Source organism: Balaenoptera acutorostrata, chromosome 20 (assembly GCF_949987535.1).
Source record: "Balaenoptera acutorostrata chromosome 20, mBalAcu1.1, whole genome shotgun sequence".
In the NCBI taxonomy this organism is placed as follows: Eukaryota; Metazoa; Chordata; class Mammalia; order Artiodactyla; family Balaenopteridae; genus Balaenoptera; species Balaenoptera acutorostrata.
In genome coordinates, this window is record NC_080083.1 from 22,656,981 (window position 1) to 22,676,370 (window position 19,390).

The window sequence follows — 19,390 nt, forward strand, 5'->3', positions numbered from 1 at the left end:
AATCCCCACCAACTTCCAGGAACAGGGACCTCATCACCTCCCAAGGCAGACCACTTGCTACCTTGCTGCTGTTCCTGTACAGAAAGCTGACTCTCTGCATCTACTAGAAGGATATATTTCCAGGCCTTGGATCATAGAAAACTAGTCTAATCCCTCTTCCATGTGTGACAGTCAGCTCAAATATTTTAAGTCAGCCATCATCATGTTCTATCCCACTCCAGCCCATCCCTCAGGGAGTTGTTTTTTTTTCTTTTTTTTGCTTATCCTGGCTAAACAGCCCCAGTTCCCTCAACTAATTATTCCTAAGAAACGGTCCAGCACTCACATTTATCCCTCCGTATTCTCCCTTCCTCACACTTCTCTGACTCAAGCCTAAAGGAGGATTACTCCCAACTAGACCTTGAACATCAGCTTACAGATCAGAAATATCATTCGTCAGCCGCTAAGCAAGTGTGCTGAAGCCTGAAAAGGCTTAAACGGCACCATGGTAGCCTACTTCTTCCTTCATCCTCCAAGTAGGTTCTCAGGGACAGGCAGAGTTTTTTTTGAAAAGGATGAGACTTTTTCTTCTCATTTCTAACGCAATGCCAGTAAGGGCATCCTGAAAGATAACTTCCAACCTGCTACTAGACTCTGGTTGCCTGCAACAGCACTGGATCAACAGTTAACCCAAGCCTGAGTCCTCCGGACGCTCCGCCCACCCGAGCACCAAATCTAGAACGCACGTCCGAAGGATCCCGAAGCCCTCCTCCCCAGCCCCGGGGGCCACCCTCCCGGGAAGCAGTTTTCCTCTGCGCCAGGGGAAGGAGAGTAGGCTAGGCGGCGAGGCCCAGCTGCCGGCCCCTCACACGCTGCCCGGGTCCGCACTGGGCCCGGCCCACGGCTCCGCACGTGGCCTTGCCCCCATCAGGCCTCACCCTCCTCCGGGTCGGCCTCAGGATCCGCCTCGCGCGGTCGCGGGTTCAACAACTGTTCCAGCTGCAGCGCTAGAGGCTGCGGCCCCGCCATTGTCACCAGGTCTCGCCCTGCGCCGCACTACTGAATGTCGCTCTCCCCCTTCCGAGTCCTCTCGCCCAGAGACTGAGCCCCAGCACAACCAGGGACACCCAGAGCCGGGCACCCAGCTCCGGGCCGGCAACTTCCGGGAGGCTCCCGGGAGGGGGCGGGACTTGCGTCACTACGGGCGTTGCTAGGATGAAGGCGGAAGCGCCCGGAAGGCTGACGCGTGTGCGCGTGCGCGTGAGCCGAGGGGGTGTGTTGGGCAGCGAGGGAGCGCGCAAGGGCACGGCACCGCCGCTGGCCCCGAGACGAGACAGCATTGCGAGCAGCCTGTGTCCTCTTGTATAAAGTATGTCTCAAGATTTGTCCAAGATTTGCTTAGAAATAAAGTGTGACCCGTGGTGGCTGATTTGGGAAGGAGGAGGAGTAAAGGGTAAGCGTCTCGAGGCTTACGTGTGCTTTAGGGCACGCACAGACTGGGACCAAAAGAAGGTTTGGCATTTCACAATTTGGAGGAGTCTGGGGCCGGGCACACGCCTCTGGCCCCGCGATGGCCACGATTTGGAAATCGTGCCTCAGGGATGGGCATGTGTAAGTGTGCGGTTCACTACTGGCATTTTTATTAATAGGAATTAGCAAGCGCTATAGCTGTGCGTAAATAAAGATTGATTCTGTAGCTTCTGCAAGTAGCCTTGTCTGTGCAGGGAAAAGGGATGGAGTGGGGATTACTCTACTGCACACCCATCGGTATTGATATCCTTGCTGTTCAAGGATGAGGGCATACTCAGACACTTGAAAGCAGTGCACAGATGCGGGAAAACTCAGGTCTACAGTTAGAGGGGCACAGGTAGACTCAAAATATAAAGACCCAATAGGATCAATTTAACTGCACCCAGGCACATAGAAAAATACAATCCCTTTATATGCTCTTTCCTTCATCGAGCATTCCCTGACTGCCCGCTATGTGGCAGGCACTGCTAAATGAGATACAAAGATGAGTAAGTTAGATTCTCTTCTGGCAGTGATCAGCCTAGGGGGGCAGACAAACATGTAAACAGAAACTGCAAAAAGGGATGATCAGGGGAGTAGAAAGTGGTCTATCCTTCCAGTATCTGTTTGAGGTCACCTGTAAAGACCTAGAAGCCCCTAAACGGACACTGCCTCAAATGGATCCAGAAAACAGGGTCAGGGGTGCCCTGTGCCCTTCCTGGGAACAGCCCAGGCCGGTTGGATCCCACAGTTGAACAGCCTGGGGAACCCTCAGTTCTCCAGTGTCTCCTGTGGAACCCAAGGGACATGAGGGTCCCTGACTTCCCTAGTCTTCATACGCGCCCCCAGCGTCAAGAGCAACAAGAGACCACTTGTCCCGTGTCCCCTTCCTAGGTGGCGGCAGGAAGCCCTCAGGGTAGATGCCCACAGACACGGGAAGGGAAAGCACTCCAGACTAGGATGGTGGCAGCCTAGGCAAGGCACTGAGGCAAAGAAAACTGCTTTTTACCACCTGCAATAGAATTCAGTCGAAAACAGCTTTAAAACAAAAACAAAACAAAACAAACCATATCCCCTGTAATTGCAGTCTGGTGCCTGCGTCTGGGGCCTCCAGAGTAAAAGCATGCTCCACAGACTGGGACAGCCATGGCCCCGGGCTTTGAAGGACAAAAATGTTTCCCTCACCCCACATTTAGGAAACTACCTCCCCTGGTCCTCTTCCCTTCCTATTTGGGACACTAATAAGGCTTAGGAACCTGACCTTAGGCTAAAGAAAGGGGAGAAAAGGAGCCGGGAGGTGAGGCAAGGCAGAGAGCACCTCTAGCTGTCATGCAAACAGGACACTGCTGGATAATTCTGGGCAGAAAATGCCTGCTTCCCTACTCTTCTGTCTCTGTCCAGGCACCTACTGACTTGGGAAGCCTTTTGAGGAAGAAATCAAGACCACCCTACTCCTGTTGCACACATCCCAGGGCCCCCAAAATGCTTCCCTGGCTTTCTCACCCCATCCTGAGAGTAGGGAGGGGACTCTAGGAGTGGAGGAAAGAAGAAAGAGTTCTAGGACTTAAGATGCAGCTCAGAGATGTGGAGGCACGAGGCAGCAACCTCCTAAATCCCCTCTCTGGGGGGTCGTCCCTACTTGATTCTAGTTTCTTGAGAAGGGAGGAGGGGTTTCCTGATGGGAGTGGGAGTGGAGATGGAAGGTGGACTATGGGAGGGGCTATTTCAAAAACTCTACCTCTTAGAAGAAATGTAAACCCTGACTGCCCCTGTGATGTGAGCAGATGAGATGAGGAGGGGGAAGGGAATAAATGCGAGCATGCTCCGAAAAGAACAGTCCTCTCCAGAGAAGGTCAGAGGGTCTCCCAGTTCACGGTCCCTCTGCCTGCTGCCTAAGGGCTGCAAAGTGGCACACAGATGTAGGAAGAGCAGAGGATAGGCAGGGGTGACATTGGATACCACCCCCCCTCATTGTCCCAATCTCCTGTCTGTTCAGGTGACCAGGAGTTTCAAGAGTTTAGGGAAACCACGTTCTTACCTTTCTCCCTTCTCAGATACTATCAAGGGTCCCAGGCCCCTGCCAATGCCTGTCCTGGCTCTCCACACGTCGCCCTCCCCCACCTTGTCTAGCCCTAAAGCAGTTCCCACTTTTCCCCATCCTGGAAAAGAGAGGTGGGTGAGCTATGCCTCCCTCGTCCAGGGCAGATGACAGCTCCCAGTCGCCGGAACCCTGAGGGCAGGTGGCTAGAGGCACAGAGGTGGCAGCTTTGAGATGGCTGCGGGGAGAAACCAGGCTGCCAAGCCAGGCAGGAGAGGAGACTGCGTGCGGGGTCGGAAGGGACCGCCTGGGCGCCCCCCTCCTGCCCACATGCCTCTCCGGGGAGCGCCCAGGCACAGTGGGATGGTGCAGCGCTCCTCTGTACCTCAGGGCCAGAGGTGGGCAGCACAGCTCTGATGGGAACAAGGACAGTCCCTGACATCCCTAGACCTCCCTGCCTCGGGCGGCTCCAAATTTGACCACTGAAGTTTGCCACCTGTCCAGGGATTCGTTAAGGTTCTGGACACAGCTTCCAAGGGGAAAGACCGAGCTGCTGCCAGAGAGAAGTCAGAGAGAAGAACTGCGTCCACACCGAGCAACCAACTCTAAAATGCTTATCAAGTACCGGATTCCACAATAAAGCTGCTAAATAATTCAGCAGCCTTGATAGGAAGATGTGGCTTCCCAATGAGCATACGTTTAGTTAAATGAATGTCTTTAAAGGAGGCTGGCTATAATGAATAAGTTGGCTATGATTTAATGTATATAAATGCTAAAAGGGCAAAAACAAGGCGATTTGCATACAAAGCAGATAAATAAATGTGCCGCATGCAGAGGCTAGGAGTTTCAAAAGTCTCCCCAGTATTTCATAAATTTGGATTTCTGAAAGAACACTGTCAGATTCCACCCAGATAGTCCTCCCCATTGAATAAGCTGTCATGTGGATGCAGTGAAATATTTATTTTAAAGCCTTCTTAGCAAGAAAGATACACTTGGTTGTGTCTTAACAAAATATAAAAACAACACTGGAAATTGCATACCATTTCATGTAAAACCCTTGATTTAAAAAAAAAAAAAAAAAAAGGAAATAAAGAATCCAGACTGAAATGTAGGTGATATGGAAAAGAAATTCTGGAAATGTGGTAGTGGCTGATAATAAAACACACACACGTATTTCACAGCAGATAAAATATTTAAATTCCTTCCATGTTTAATGAAGACTTGGAAGGGATTGAACTAGTTTTCAGAACCTTATGGCAACTCTCAGTTGAAATTTGATTTCTATATTGGTTATTTTTACTACTCTTTCAGAGAAAGTAATATGTATCTTGTGCCAAGCAAAATAGTTTTCCTTCTGGGAAACTTCAAATGAAACAAATACTATAAAACAACTATTTCACATCAGTTCTGTGAAAGGGATTAAAGTATTTCATTTATAGCTGTGCTGTACATTCATTTTATGTTATCTTTCAAACTACCAAGTTAGAAAGCAGGATTATCTATGGGAAATGAATTGAAATAGAAAAGGACCACCTCTAACTACCTACTTATAGGTAACCGACGTTCAGAAGTCTGGTTTTGCCTGTTTAGAGGGGAGAGGGAGAGAGTGCATGGGGTCTCATGCTTAATGACAGACTGGGACCACTCATTTTTAGCCATGGATTTGATTTCTATTTCCAGTTCTATATTAACTTATCAGCAAACATCTCTTCAATTGTATCCGTTAAAATTCACAGAATGCAAATCTGTAGTTAATAACAGCAGGAAGGCACAGAGAAAAGCTTGGCTGGCATTAGCAAAGGGGTTCAACTACAGCCAAGGTAAAAACAGATCCACCAGTCCTGTCTCTCTTCCTCCTGGCTTCTGAGAGGTCATTCGGCTCCATCACAGCTCAATTCTAGTTGTTAAAACATCAAATAACACACCAATTATCTAAACATCAGATTTTCTATTTTTATTAAAAACTCACAAATTTATTCAACATGTTTTCTTTCATACAGTGAATGGTCTAATATGCACTGGAGGTCACACAAGCTTAGGTTTATCAGAACAATAAAAGACATATGAGAAATTTAATATATAAAGAAAAAAGTAGCAGCTGTTGACTGCATATTTGACCATAAAATTTAAATATTTTGGACTTTTATTTTAAAGACACAAAAATAAAACCTGTGTGGGTCTATATAAGTCATATTAACAATTCCATGAATGTTCAACAGGACTAAAAATTAGCAAAGATTTTTTTTTTAAACCTTGTAACACTTTTTTTTTTTTTAACACTTTTTCAGGTTGTGGTGCCAGGCACCTTTACAGTATTTGTGCTATAATTACTCTATTTGGCAAGTGTCTGAATATCATGTTTTCTCTTTGCCTTGTGTAAACAACACCTTTTTACATACTAGCACAGTGAGCTGTGAGCCCTGTAAATCTGTCAGAACATCTACAGGAAAAGAAAATGAACAATTTTGGTTGATTGCTCAAAACAAAGTGTTTTGAACAAGAGGTTTCAAAACAGGATATATTAGTAAAACACTGAACTCCTGAATTTAACGTTATACGTAAACAGTTGACTGTTTTTAGTTCAATAGTTTTTTTTTTAAATTTTGTGTGTGTGAAGGTAGAATACTTTTCTTGTACAGCTGATGTTCAAGTCATTTTACTAAGAGGTCTGGCTGGAGACCATCCTATTGAGTGTGTGTGTGTGTGTGTGTGTGTGTGTGTGTGTAGAGCTTTGTGAAGGTAGAAGAGTTGATACTGAGGGCTTTACATTTAGAATTTTGCAATTTTGGCAAAAACAAAAAAACCAAAAAACCCAGAGAGACAAAAAATATATATATATAGTCCCACCTGATGCACAGCAGGTCGGCGTTTCTGAAGCTATAAGTTTGCTGTCGCTGTTGCTGAACTCTGAGACAACACTAATAAATTTCCCAGAGCCAGAACCCTCCTGGCTGGCCCGGGAGCGCCCCGGCCGCTTCACCGCCCTCAACCGGCTGCGGGCGCAGCCTCCCTCCCCGCGGCTCCTGGCGTCACCACCGACTGGCCGCCCCCCGCGGCTGCCGTGGGTGTTTTTATGCAGCCCGCCGGGCTCTCGCTCACGCCGGCGGTGTCTGTCCAAGGATCCGGGTCCAGGTGGGAGATGGGGAGAGGTCTGCGTTTCCCTGCGGGAGCCCCAGTTCTGCACCTTGCCAGCCAGCGCACGGATCCCAGTTTACCTCCAGGCGGATTTGGATTCTATTTCGTGTCCCCCTTTCCCATCCGGTCTCCCCAGACGGAAAATGGTCCCCCAAGCTGGAGGAAGTGGGGGGAATGACTTGCTTTTTTGTTTTTTTTTTCTTTTTTTTTTTTCTGTTTTTCTTAAATAAAGGTTCATTTCTGTACAACCACGAACTCCGCGGATCGTTCGCGTCTCCGCTACCACACGGCCGCCTCATTCATTTCGGGGGGGTGAGACAGGTGGTTTCCGTAGCTCGCCCCTCCGTTGACCGACAGCGACGAGAAGGGTGGGCTGGGCCCGAAGACCTCGGCCGACATTGAGTGGAGAGGCCCGGGCAGGCTGGGCTCGGGGCTGGGCGAGTCCCCGGGAGGATGCGCCAGGATGTCGGTGAACCGCTGAGCCTCGCTCGACGGGTGGTGGCCGGGCAGCGGGTGCTCCAGGCCACCCAGGGGTGTCCCGGAAGGCCCGGACGACGGCACGAAGGGCAGGTCTACTGGCGTCTGAGCCTGCGAGGACGGGGGGCCTTGCGGGAAGAAGTCGTAGTTGCCTCCGGGGGCGTAGTACTCGCTCTGGTAATCTGCGGAGCGGCGGTGAGGAGGCTGTCAGGGCGGGGCCCTGGGTGGGGCGGGGTGACCGGGCGGGAAGGCGGGCCCGCGAGCCGGCTGGGGAGGGCAACTCGGGGAAGTCGCCAGTCGCCGGGCTCCCCTGCCGGGCTGGGAGCACGGGGAAGGCTGGGTGCGAACGCTGGAGCTGCTCCCTACCTGCCCATTCGCCTCATTCACGATCGGGAATTCGGTTCGGTCTCACTACCTCCCCTCGATTATACTCCCCAGCCTCCACCCATCTCTTCCCTACTCTCCACTTCTCTAAGAAAGCCAGAAGCGGCTCCGCGCTGCCACCCGCTTCCGACGAAGCCAACCCCGCCCTTCCCGCGCCCTGCCCGTGCCCTGCCCCTAGGCAGCGCACCCACCTCCATAGAAGGAGAAGGGCCCGTTGGGGATGAGCTCGCCCGGCTCCAGGCGGTCCACGAGCGGCCGCATCCGGCGCGGACTGCGGAAGAAGGCGTGGCGCCGGGCGCCCAGCGCGCTTAGCTGCTTCATCCTCCGTTCCTTGGACCGTCGGTTCTGGAACCAGACCTGAAGCACACACGCGGCGGCGGGGGGGGGGGAGTGGTGGTGAGGCCCCGGAGACCCCACCTACGACTTCGGGTGCGCGGCCGGACCTGGCCCCTTACCGCCTAACTCGCGGATTCCGGGCTGTGTGTGTGTGTGTGTGTGTGTGTGTGTGTTGTATATGGCGGGGGGGGGGGGGGGGGGGGAGGGCGGTCTCTGAGTAGGACCGCGCAGGGTGGCCCTTGAGCCCGCGGTGAACAGGATTCCCGACAGAGGAACCTGGGCAAGCCGCCCTGCTCAACATGAGGCAGTTGGAGTTGTTTCTAATAATTCCACCGACACAGTTACAGCTTCCGGGGGGCTGTACACACCGAGGCACAACCTCCCCAAATATTATCAGACACACAGGTTCCCTTTCAGGGACCCTGGCAGCCCCCTCCCCCGCATGATAGTGACAGAGATCCAAACAGCCTCCTGTTGACAGTCTCCCAAAGATAGTGACACCAAAACCCCCAGTCTCCTTTTCCACCCACGCACAATCTCCCAGTGCCAAACGTACTTATCCACAGCCTCTCACTGGTAGTGACACAGACATGCAGCCTCCCCTTCACCTGCGCACAAGATCGCACAACCTTTCAAAGGCAGAGGGCCCCCGTGGAGGGCAGCCTGAAGAGTGTGCCCATGCACACAGCCTCCCAGGCACATCCACCCATTCCCTCGCAGAGCCTCCAGGCACCGGACACCTCACCTTGGGCCCCAGAGTCGGGCCCGATTGAATACACGCAGTCTCAAGACCTCACAGCGGGCACCTGCGCAGCTGCCTGGATGGCCACCTCCCATCCCATGCTACTTCGGACAGGCCGAGGTAGAGGTGACTCCCGCCCCGACCACTTTCCCTTGAAACCTGGACAGCCCACCTCTCTTCGGAGGGGAAGTCTCTGCTCTGGGGCTTGTTTAACTGGGGCAAGAGACCCACAAAGTTGGGGGTGGGGACCCGCAGAGGGAAATTACGTTGTGCAGAAGCCAGCGGAACCGATTAATTCCCGGATGCACAGCGACCTCTTGGCTCCTCCCGAACAGGGGTGGTAGCGCAGACAGATAGGTCCCAACTCTCGTCGCAGTGTCCGACAGTGTCCCCTCCTCCAGCCTCATGCTCCCCGTCCCTACCCCACCGTCACCACTCTCACCTGCGCTGGACCAGGAAGAGGAGGAGGTATAGGGAATTCCAGATGCTCTACGCATCTGGCGACGCTTCGAAGTTCGAACCGGGTAGGGTTGTGTCTGGGCCTCTCCCCTCCCCCTCCGCCAGCCTCCAGGGACTTGCTCTGCTCCGCAAAACAGCCCCCCGCCCCAGCTCGGCCTGCACGGAGTAGCTGTGTGGGCCTCTAGGGAACTGAGTGGCACGCTCGGGCCCTGACCTGGATGACACGCATGTTGAGGCCAGTCTCCTGAGCCAGCTGCTCGCGGATGTGGCGCGTGGGCTTGGGTGTAGCGGCAAAGGCGGCCTTCAGCGTCTCCAGCTGCTTGGCTTTGATGGTGGTGCGCGGCCCTCTCCGCTTGGCCCCCAGGTTCTGGTCGTCGTTCTCATTGCTGCCGCCTTCCTTGTCCGACACATTGGCGCTCTCCGAGTCCTTGGCGTCGTCCTGCGACGGGTCTTGGGAGTCCGGAGACAAACTGGGGTCACTGCCCGTGGTGGCTGGGGAGAGGGAAGGGACAGGTGAGCAGCAACCTTGGCGGGCCTTCCTTCCCCGGGACCCACCCGCCCCTAAGGAGCCGGGAATTAGGGCCTCACCCGAGTGGAGGCTGTTCTCTTTGGCGACGCTGCTGTTGCTTAGGTAATCCTCTTTGCAGACGAACTTGTTCTCATCGATGATGTAGAGCTCCTCGCCGGTGGAGAGCTGCTTGTTACACATCATGCAGGTGAAGCAGTTCAGGTGAAACACTTTGCTCCGGGCTCTCCGCACCAGGTCGCTAGGGGAGATGCCCTGCGCGCAGCCTGCGCATTTGGTACCGAAACACCTGCAGGGGGGCAGGTTGGCGAGGGCCAGGGGAAGACAGAAACAGGGAGAAAGGCGATAGAGAAAGAAAGTGGAGGAAGAAGAATAGGAAAGAGGAAAAGGAGAAAGAGAGAGAGAGCCAAAAAGAGAGGCAGAATGCCGATTAAGCAGGCAAGAAGGCAGGAGAAAGCGCGGGGCACCAGTGAAAAGTCAGGGAGGAGATACACAAGGTTAGAACGATGGAGTAAGGAGTTCAAGCTGCCCCCACCCCTAGCCTCACGCCCAGCGTTGTCCCAGAGGGAAAAAGCGCTGCCGAAGGCGGCAAGGTGGCGACGGGAAGGGAGAGGAAGGCACCTATTTTCCGATTAGATTCGGAGAACAAAATTAGAGCGCCACACAAATGCGTCTCGAACGCCGCTTTTCTCTATATTGCCTCTCCTTCGTCGAAAAAGAACGCGCGCACGCGCTGGGGGTTGGCAAGGTCCAGTCCGGCCGCGGGGAAACAAACAGCCGCGGAGAGCCCGGATGGCCACAGCCAGGCCGTCGCCACGTTCAAGCCCAAAGCCCAGCAGGTTGGCGCAAGCTAGACCGCATGGGGGCTCTAGGTGCCGGGCCGCGCTTCGCGGGAGCCAGGCTTCTGGGGCCCACTGGCAGTCGGCACCGTTCGCCGCTCCCTGGCTCGGCTCCCGCCAGTAGCGGGAGGCCCGGCACCACCTGCCGAGGCCCAGAGGCTCAGCCTGCGCTTGCTCTCGGCAATACCAGCGGACAGAGCTTTGCTCCATGGTCCGCCGCAACCAGAGCCGCGCATCCCGGGGATGCACTGGGGACAGCGCGTTCCAGGCCTCTGAGCAAAGCGACCCGGGTGGCTTCGAACCCCCACTCTGTCCCCCAGTTTGATCTGTTACCACAAACTCAGAGAAAAGCAGAGACCAAGTCAGCCAAGTAAACTGGGAGATTTCAAACGGGCACAAGGGAATTTCAATTCGATTTTGCTCCAGTTCTCTGTTGACTTGTGTGTTGTGTGGATTTGGTGGCAAAACAGTAACTTTAAGAGGATTCAATTAAAATGCTAAACGGAGGAGGGTTGTCGGGAGAAGTCCCCCGGCTCCGAGGACCCGGGTCTCGGCTTTTCCCCAGGTTTCGGCAAGGAGGTGGCGGGCTGTGGCGGGCAGAGCCTGGGAGAGCTCCGAGCGGAGCCTGCGCCTCAGAGCCGAGGTCGGCGTTGGGCGGAGGCTGAACCTCCCGCCAACCCGGGCAGCCGGGTAAGGTCTAGGCTACCGTGCAGTAGTGTGCCCAGGTCGGCGCTGGGAGGCCCATCCGGGTTTCAGGAAGACCCTGGGGCGTGCAGGATAGGCACCATGGCCGAGCACTTCCCTGCCGCTGCCACCGCAGGCGACTCGGACACTCCATGCAAAAGGCTCGGCGGTTCCCGCCAAGACTTCTCGGAGACGGAAAAGACAGTGGCATGGAGCTAGCCCGAGCTTCTAAGCTCAGCCTGGATGACGAGCAAAGCCGGGAGGCCCGGAGAATGCAGTCGCTGGAGAGCTCTGCAAGGGGAAAGGCAGGAGCCGGGGCTACACCTCCTGAGGCTGAGCTACCTCCTTCCAAGCTTGGAGAGGCTTCTGGCTCAGAGGCGAGCTCAGACTCTTTCTTCCCAGGCACGTGCAGCCAAGCCCGGACCCACAATTTCCAGGACGAAAGCAGGCCGCGTCCCGGGGAGCCCAGCGCGCCAGCTGGCGAAGAGGCGGGAGCCCCCGGGACTTGGCTGCCCTCTCCAAAGGCAGTTCCTAATGCGGCCGCCGCGGCCACGCTGACCTCTGATCCGAAGCTGGCTGGGAAGGGCCCGCGGGGAAGGAGCAGCAGAGGCGCGCGAGGGAAGTACTCACCGGAAGAAGTCGTTTTTGCAGTAGAGCTTGCCTTCCCGGGAGAAGCACTTCTCGGTCAGGTTGCATTTACATTCACAGCACTGGACGCACTTGACGTGCCAGGCCCTGTCCAGCACGTTCAAGAGGAAGCGGTCCAGGATGGGCCTTTTGCAGCCGGCACAGTGCACCATGGTCTTTGGTTTGGTCGGGTGAAGCCCGGAGAGAGAAGCGCAGGTAGAGCCGAGGGGATGATTCACCAAGACGACCGGCAGGAACTCCCCAGCCCCTCCAAAATGGGGAGACACACTTGGCAGTGCAAACCGAAACCCGCACCGGAAAATCAGAGAGAGGGAGGAAGCTGATGGGGGGCGGGGGGCGCCTCGGTGGAGTGTGCAGCCCGACAGCCCCGGGGCCCCGGGGCACAGCAGCGCCGCCGCCGCTCCTGGGGCGAGGAAAGAGTCTCAGGCGGGCGAGAAAGCGACTCTTCTGTCCAGAGCCCGCGAAGGAGTGAAGGTCACCGAGAACGGCGACAGGAACGGAAATAAATAAATAAAACGGAGTCGGAGAAGGAAGAGGACGACGCGGCGAGCTCGGCTTGCAGGGAAAGCGCCGCTGAGTTCTCTCGGGCTTGAGGTAGAGCTGTCAGAAGTCAAAGTGCATCTGCTTTTGTCGGGGTATGAGGGCGGGTGTGTGTGTGTATGCAGGGCTGCCCGTCACCGGAATTTCCCCTCCTCTTTTTATGAAAGAGAAGAACCAAACGAGTAGGGAAGCTTTGGATCCTAAACTGTCGGCCTCGCGCAACGGGTCGGGACGCCCTGGGAGCCTGCGGTGGGCCTGGGGGAGGGGGCGGGGGCAGGCCGCGGGGGAAGGGAGGGAGGGAGGAAAGGAGGAAGATCTCGTTGTTGATTGTTGTTGTCGCTTAGGTTTCCCCCCTTCTGGAGAAGTGTTTGTGTCAATCGAGAGTGAGAGGGACAACTCCGGGCGGACGCAGCCAGGTGCGCGCGCCCGCTCCCCACCGCCCCAGCCCCGTCACCTCGGCCCGTGGCCTGCCTGGCGGCCTCCGTCTCCTCGGGACGGCCCTCCCTGCGCCTGGACTCCTTCGGGGAGGGGGTGCCGTCTGGCTCCTCACCGCGCCTGGCCGTGCATCGTGGCTCCAGCAGCAACTCGCGGCCGCCTGGGCGCGCAGCCCCACATCGCTCGGCCCACGCTCCAGCTGCCTGCGTGCAACCCCACAGTCTCTCGACTTTCTTTTCTTTTCCTTTTCCCCTCTTTTTTCGTTGTGATGGCAAATCTGGGTTTCCTTTCTAGCCTCTTTCCTTCCTTCCTTTTTTTTTTTTTTTCTTTTCTTTTGCAGCGGGAGGAGTCGGGGGGAGGGGGAGTAGCTTGAAGAGCTTTTTAAAAAACGTCCTGGTGCAGCGGCTACAGTTCTGTGCGGCTGGAACAGCTCGGCACGGGCCGCCGCTCTCGCCTTCCGGGCCGCAGTTCGTTGCAGGCTGTCCCCGGACAAGCGTCCCTCTGTCCCTGGTCTCCTGGCCCAGTCCGCCGCCCCGGCGCGTCTCTCCCCAGTTCCGGTGGCTCGGTCACTGCTCCTGGCTGTTGGCTGGGCTCTGGAAGCCCCCTCGCCTTAATGCAGCGCCCGCCGACGTCACGGCGGCCTGCGACCAATCAGCGGCTCGCGGTCCCTCTGTAAACCATTCTGCATCCCCCGGCTGGGGAGAGTGCCGGGAGACCGCGTTTAGAGGATCAGTGGCGGCGGCAACCGCGGCCCGGCGCGGTGCGGGCGGCGGGCAGCGAGGTGCCCGGGTCCCCTGCTGCTCCGGTAAGGCGTCGGTTTCGGTGGGAGAGACTGAGAGAGCGCGGGAGTAGGCGCAGGCGGAGGGCAGAGTTCTGCCGGAGAGGGGCAGTAACCCAAGATCGAGTCTTGTTGGAGGTTGGGGTGCAGCTGGGTCCGGGAGCCTCGGCGGCCCAGGTGCACTCTTTGGCTTTGCAGTTCAGCGGGTGCTGGCTTTTTTTTTTTTTTTCCTCTTGCTTTCTTGGCCTAGAAGTTTGCCCCGGGCGCAGCGCTTGTCTTTGGGGGAGTTGGGCGGGGGAGGGCGTTTGGCAGCAGAATCTCCTTCCTCCGGTCCCTCCTTCTGTGCCCCCTCCCCCAGTCCATCCAAAGTCCACAGGGTCCGGGTCTCTGGGAGATCTGGGTGTCTGTTTCCCGCAGCGCAGTCTTGGAAAGTTGATTCCGGCGGTTTCCTGGTGGGGCGGGGGAGACCGGAGGCGCGGCGCCGGGGCGGGGGAAAAGAATGGGTGGGGAAGCGCCTCGGGTGAGGAGTTGCAACCCCGGCGAGAAGTTGTGAGAAAACTGTGATCCGGAGACACCTTTTCCATACAAAAACAAAAGACTAGGCGGGAAACCATGGGGCAATAGCGGCGGCTGGGGGGTGGCGGTAGTGACGGTGGAAACGGGGACGTCCTGGGGGCTCCACGGCGAGGCTGCAGAGGATTGGGGTGTGCAGAATACGGGCCCGGCCGCCCTGTCCCCTTTTCCAGGCTCCGGGCTGGCACCAGCTTCCCCGGACAAGCGCAGAACCACCTCCGGTAGTTCACGTCTTAGGCAACCTATACTTCCCTAATTTTCCTCAGGGTATAAACTAGGGACCACTGCCCACGGGGGCAGATTTTCCCAGAAGTGGGGGTCGGGTCCGGGTCCTGAGACTCAGCCTCGAAGAGTCACTCTAGTTCCGTGGCCCACACCAGTCAAATACCAAATTCCGTTTCGACAGCACCATTTCTATGCTTAACCAGGACTTCTCCCCAAGTGAAATCTGAAGGTGGCAGGGCTGGGCAGTCCCGCATTTGCTCCTCGTTTTTGTTTTTTGGGGGCAGGGGTGTTAGAAAGGCGCATTCGGCCCGAGTGTAGAAGGAAATAAGGATGGGCAGCCAGCCAGCAAGGTCTAGCCGGTATTTTGAGAATGGCCTTTTGACCCCCCACGCGGTGCTGGGTTCAGACATCTCACACACGGCCGGAGCTAAGTTGGGGGAAATGCGCCCTGCAATGCAATTGTTATGAACGTGGCAGGCAAGGAATCCAGTTCTTTGCAAAATGGAATACCCTCTTCGAACGAACCGGTTAGCCGCAACAGCGAATTTGGTTTGCGCTCTGTGGACTGGGATTTTAGGGCTCTGCCAACACTCTTTTCCTTCCTCTAAGCCTCCGCCCGCCCAGCCCGGCACCCCCGAGGCCCGCCGGCAGCCCCCGCCTTGCCGCCCGCGTCACCTTTTCACTGGAAGCCGAAGCCAAGGCCGGCAGTGAGGCTCTTTGGCGCTCCGCCCATCTTGACCTCTGGGCGCGAGGGCCCTTTCGCCTTCTCCGCACCCCCTCCACACACACCTGGCCTCTGGCTCCCCACTGCGGGGAGGGCGGCGTTGGGGCTGGTTGTCTCTCGCAACAGCCCCCTACGCGGGTCTCTCCCAGGCCGGGGCTCAGGGCAGAGCTGGGGATGCGGGGGGCCGCTCTCCAACCCAGCAGGCCGGCTTCGAAGGATGCGACTTGGCTTTGTGCTCCTCCCGCGGACCCGGCATTTCCAGGAGCCAGCCGACCCGTAGCCCGTACTCCAGGACCCGGGGAGGCGCTCAGAGCTGCGTGGCGCGGGGTCCTCGCCTCCTCCACCCTGACCCGGAGGCACCTCCCCAGTCCGCTGCGCCGGGTGAGGCCCGCGGGAGGGGGTGGTCCTGTGAGCGGTCTCCACGCTCTCCCCACCCCCCCCCCCACACCCCCAGCTGTCTTGGTTCTCGCCGCCAGCGCCCTCAACTCAACCGCCCCTTTCTGGAATCTATAGCGGACCCTGTCCCGAGTGGCTCCATCCCGCCCCCGCCCCAGCTGGGCTCCTTCTCATGCAAAGCAGAGGGACCGCGGGGGGTGGGGGGCAGTCGGCGGGGACTTACGGGGCGACAGCTGGACCCGGCTGCCGGCCCTTCCTGAACCCGAGGCCTGCCGTCTCCTTTCGAGTGGGCTGGAGGAGGTTTGCTGCAGCCGTTTGGGGGTGCGGGGACCTCGACGTGGGGGAAAGAGGGTCCCTCCCTGCGGGCGGACTAGCGCGGCAAGAGAGTTGAGGGCGAGGGCAGGACGCGGACTCTAGGCCATCGGGCTCCGGGGTCCAGATGGCTCAGTAAACAGGTCCGCGGGAACTAACCCCGGTGTCTCGCAGGGCGTCGGGGTGAGAAACTCGAAGCGCGCCTCCTGGCTCCTGATTCTAGAAATTTAAGTCCAATTTTAACGCCTCCAAGGCGACAGCACAGTAGATTAATGTGTTTTCTTCGTATTTGCATTGAGCTTTTATTTTAAAATGTAATTGGTCGCAGAGACATGGAGAGAAAACTGACCGTCTCCGAAGCTTCTCAGCTCAGCTCTGCTTTTAAACCCATGTCTGCTCAGCCAAGAGCACCAAACTTGCCTCCTCACCCTCTCCGCCACCCTTACTGCCTGCGTCCTGAAGTCCGCAGGCGCTTTCTACCCAAAGCTCTCCACGTCTCCCATACCCACAACCAAGCACAGCGCACGGCTGCCAGGTGGTGTAAATTCTGCACCGGGTGCCGGGAGGGGCAATCTGCCGCCCAGTCATCGCTCAGTGGCCGCAGAATCCTCTGGACCTCATCCCAGACGTCCTTGGAAAAGACCCCAGAGGGCCCTGGAAGCGGCTTTCACATCACAGGTTTCCGCTATGAGAATCGCCTTGAGGATCAGCCCAAGAGGAGGGACCTGGCCCGGAAACGGGGGATGGGAGGGTTCTGCCAGCTCTTCCCAGCCGCCCTGCAGTTGGGGGGCTGAAGGCTCCCCCTCCTGCACCCCCTTTCTTCCCGCCGCCTCCTTGATTCCGAGCCCTACGTGGCCTCCCTCCCCGACGAGTGGCTTGGGAGGCCCAAGGACCCGAGCTTGCCGACAAGGTCGGCTGCTGTTGGTCCCGATAACGCCCACCGCCCCGGCCGCTTCCCTCCTCGCCCAGGGCGCTCCTGTACAGCCCGCGGCCTCCAGAAACCGGCGGTGAGGCCGCGAAAGGGGGCGCCTGGGGCGGAGCGGGCTCTAGGTGGGTACCTGCGCCCGGCCCGCAGCAATAGGGCACGACCAGCCGCCACCTTCCAGGAAGAGGGAGGAGGGAGCGAGCCGGGCGCGTCCGGGACCCTTCCGGGACCGGAGGCCACGCAAGCTCCGCACAGACTCGGTGAGGACGCCACACGTGCGACGCAGGAAGCTGGCCCGAGTCCCTGGGATCTGATCTGACCTCTCCCCGCTCTCTCCTTGCCCTCTCTCGTTTGCTCCTGCCTCGGGTTGCCTTAATCTCACTCCAACACTCTCTCCTGGAAATGATCTACTTGCGTGCAGCACTTTACAGTTTTTATCGCAACCTGCCCAGAACCACATAGTAAGAGGGGGGATCGGTATTAGCTCGTTCCCGGGGAAGAAACCCAAGTTAGGGGGTTTGCCCGAGATTCCTGGGTCAGTGTGCTACTGAAGGCGAGAAGTTTGGGGGTCTTGTCACCCTGCCCCTTTGTGTACTTGCCCCGGCCATGTTTCCAAGGCCCGGGTGGGGGGAGGCGGGGGACCTCGAGGCCAGGAAAGGGCAGCATCCGGCCGGGCCTTCACGGTGCGTGCTCGGGCTGGGTAAACAACGCCAGGCTTCCCACGAGGGCTGGAGGCACCCTGGGCACGAAGGGGGGAGCCAGGTCGAGCGTGGTGGTCTCAGATGCAAGTCAGCACCGCCGCGCGGAGCAAAGACAGGACATGGAGAGTCTGGGACGGAGAGGGTGAGCTGGAGAAGGCGGGACAGAGAGAGAAAGACAGAAGTCAGGGCAGGGGGATGGGAACAGAGAATAAGGGCAGAAACCCAGAGGAAAACAGAGAAGGACTGTGGAAAAGTAAGTGGGGAATAAAAGGAGGAAAGACATACTGGGGGAAATGCGTGGAGGAGTGGAGGAAAAGAAACCCAGCGACAAAAAAGGCGGCAGGGAGAGGCTCAGAGCCCAGGACCCAGCAGGTGCTGCGGGCGGGTCCTGGCAGTGACTGGAGGGTGTCTGGTGTGTGACAGTCGGCATCGCAGGCAGGAGAAAAGGAGGCGGCCTTTTTGGTGGGAGACTCAGAGCCCGTGGAAAAGCGTGTGAGCGGCTCTGGGCAGGAATCCAACAAATAAATAAAACGTCTAAGACAGCGTGACAACAATGTGTATTTGGGTGCGTGCCCGTGTTCCTCTGTCTGAACACACTCACAGCCAGTAAGGAAGACAAACGGGGCTCGTGCCTCCGAGTAATTAATCCTCTCACTAATTGACTCTCTCCCCTTACCTAATGGCGGTGGTCACTGCTGATATCTGGAGAGACATCAGGTGGGGAGAGAGAGAGAAAGACACCCCAAAGCTAACCATCTTTGGGACTGGGATTGAATTCTTTCTGCACTTGGCAGCTCTAAGCCCCCCGTTTTTGGGGGACAGAGTTCCATAGATGTTGCTGCCTCACCAGCCCCTCCATGTTTGCACTAATAAAGCTCTCCTCAGATTAGGGGTGCCCAGGAGCCCTACACACACACACACACACACACACACACACACACACACACACACACCCTTCATCAATCTCAGAGGCTGAAAGCCACCCACTGCCCCTCTGCTGGACATTGCCTACCTCCAGGCGACACCAAAGCTCCCCCTCCCTGTTGTTCCCCCAGGAGCCCAGACCCTGCACCCCCTTCTTTCAGTCACCACTTACTCTTCCCTGGCCTGGGATGTGTCCTGCAGCCCCTAGCAGAGCAGGCGAAGATTCGAATGAGTTAGGAAGCAGCAGGAGGGATGAGGTCAGGGCAAGGATGGGAAGAAGCTTCTGGGGACAAACCCACTCAGACTTGGGTGAAGGGACACAAGAGGGGAGCAACGCACACCTGGCAGGAGTGAGGCCTCTGGGGACAGAGGAGAAAAAAGGTGGCCGCTATGTACCGTGGGAGAGAGTGTTAAGTGTGTGGGAGGGCAGGAAGGTAACCATGTCTGTGACTGCGAGGGCGACGGTTCTGTCTCTCCGTGTGAGCACAGGGAGGGGCCCCTCTTATTTTCCCCACAGCACCCTCAGTTCTCAGGACTGGGGAAAGAGGCAGGGGAGAGAGGGTTGCACTGGGACGAAACCTCTGGTAGCTGAGTTGTCCCGAAGGGGCCCAAGGCCCACAGTCTGTCTGATGATGCAGCTTTGAGGCTTGGGTTTGGGAGGTGAATGTCAACTCTCACCCCTTCAAGGTGGCAGCTTTGCTCTGTTGGCTCCTCAGAGGCTAAATAATTGCTGAGATCCATAAACCACCCAGTCTAGGGAGAGGAAAGGGGGGAGGGCAGTTCCTCAGGAAAAAAAAAAATCCACTCCCCCAACTAAATACATTTTTAATTGTCCCTTGGGAACATTTGTACATTTGACCAAAGCAAATCCCCAAGCAGTAACAGCAAAATTCGTCATAGGGGCTGGCAGTCCGGAGAGAGTTGGGGGTCTGGAGGAGAGGGAGGTGGGGAGAGATGGCGGGCATGTATTTGAGAAAGTGAGAAACTTGGCTCTTCCCTCCCTGTTGCCGTCATGCTTTAGAAAGAAAGTGAGCAAGAGGGATAAAGTTCCAGAGGAAAGAAAGAGAAGGGCATATAAAAGGCACATCCAAAGCAGAAAGG

At 56.8% G+C, this 19,390-nt stretch overlaps 2 protein-coding genes and 1 long non-coding RNA gene across 4 annotated transcripts in view; 1 reads left to right on the forward strand and 2 right to left on the reverse strand.

Annotated features, from left to right (window-relative positions):
- The window catches only part of AATF (apoptosis antagonizing transcription factor), a 104,793-nt gene extending 103,643 nt beyond the window's left edge, over positions 1-1,150 (reverse strand). For both annotated transcript variants that reach the window (XM_057535466.1, XM_057535467.1), the window contains exon 1: positions 918-1,150. In XM_057535466.1, coding sequence (XP_057391449.1) covers positions 918-1,008 — 91 coding nt within the window. In that variant the 5' untranslated portion in view covers positions 1,009-1,150. The remainder of the gene's footprint in view (positions 1-917) is intronic.
- Positions 1,151-5,465: 4,315 nt separating this feature from the next.
- On the reverse strand, positions 5,466-13,293 carry LHX1 (LIM homeobox 1). Its single transcript, XM_007190244.2, has 6 exons — positions 12,847-13,293; positions 11,739-12,356; positions 9,648-9,874; positions 9,274-9,551; positions 7,714-7,879; positions 5,466-7,320 (listed from the first exon to the last, which is right to left on the reverse strand). Exons 2-6 carry the CDS (start codon positions 11,906-11,908, stop codon positions 6,941-6,943), a joined length of 1,221 nt encoding a protein of 406 aa, XP_007190306.1. The 5' UTR covers positions 11,909-12,356; positions 12,847-13,293; the 3' UTR covers positions 5,466-6,940.
- A 99-nt stretch (positions 13,294-13,392) lies between these two features.
- The window catches only part of LOC130706021 (uncharacterized), a 68,981-nt gene continuing 62,983 nt past the window's right edge, over positions 13,393-19,390 (forward strand). The window contains exon 1 of the long non-coding RNA XR_009006444.1: positions 13,393-13,536. This is a non-coding gene — a long non-coding RNA (uncharacterized LOC130706021). The remainder of the gene's footprint in view (positions 13,537-19,390) is intronic.

What these genes read in the sequence shown, in the direction of transcription:
- LHX1 (XM_007190244.2), bottom strand. Translation starts at nt 11,908, where the DNA reads ATGGTGCACTGTGCCGGCTGCAAAAGGCCCATCCTGGACCGCTTCCTC. An exon ending in TGCAAAAACGACTTCTTCCG is followed by an intron (nt 9,875 to 11,738) that starts GTGAGTACTTCC and finishes GCCCCCCTGCAG; the next exon opens with GTGTTTCGGTACCAAATGCG. An exon ending in TCAACATGCGTGTCATCCAG is followed by an intron (nt 7,880 to 9,273) that starts GTCAGGGCCCGA and finishes TGTGTGCTTCAG; the next exon opens with GTCTGGTTCCAGAACCGACG.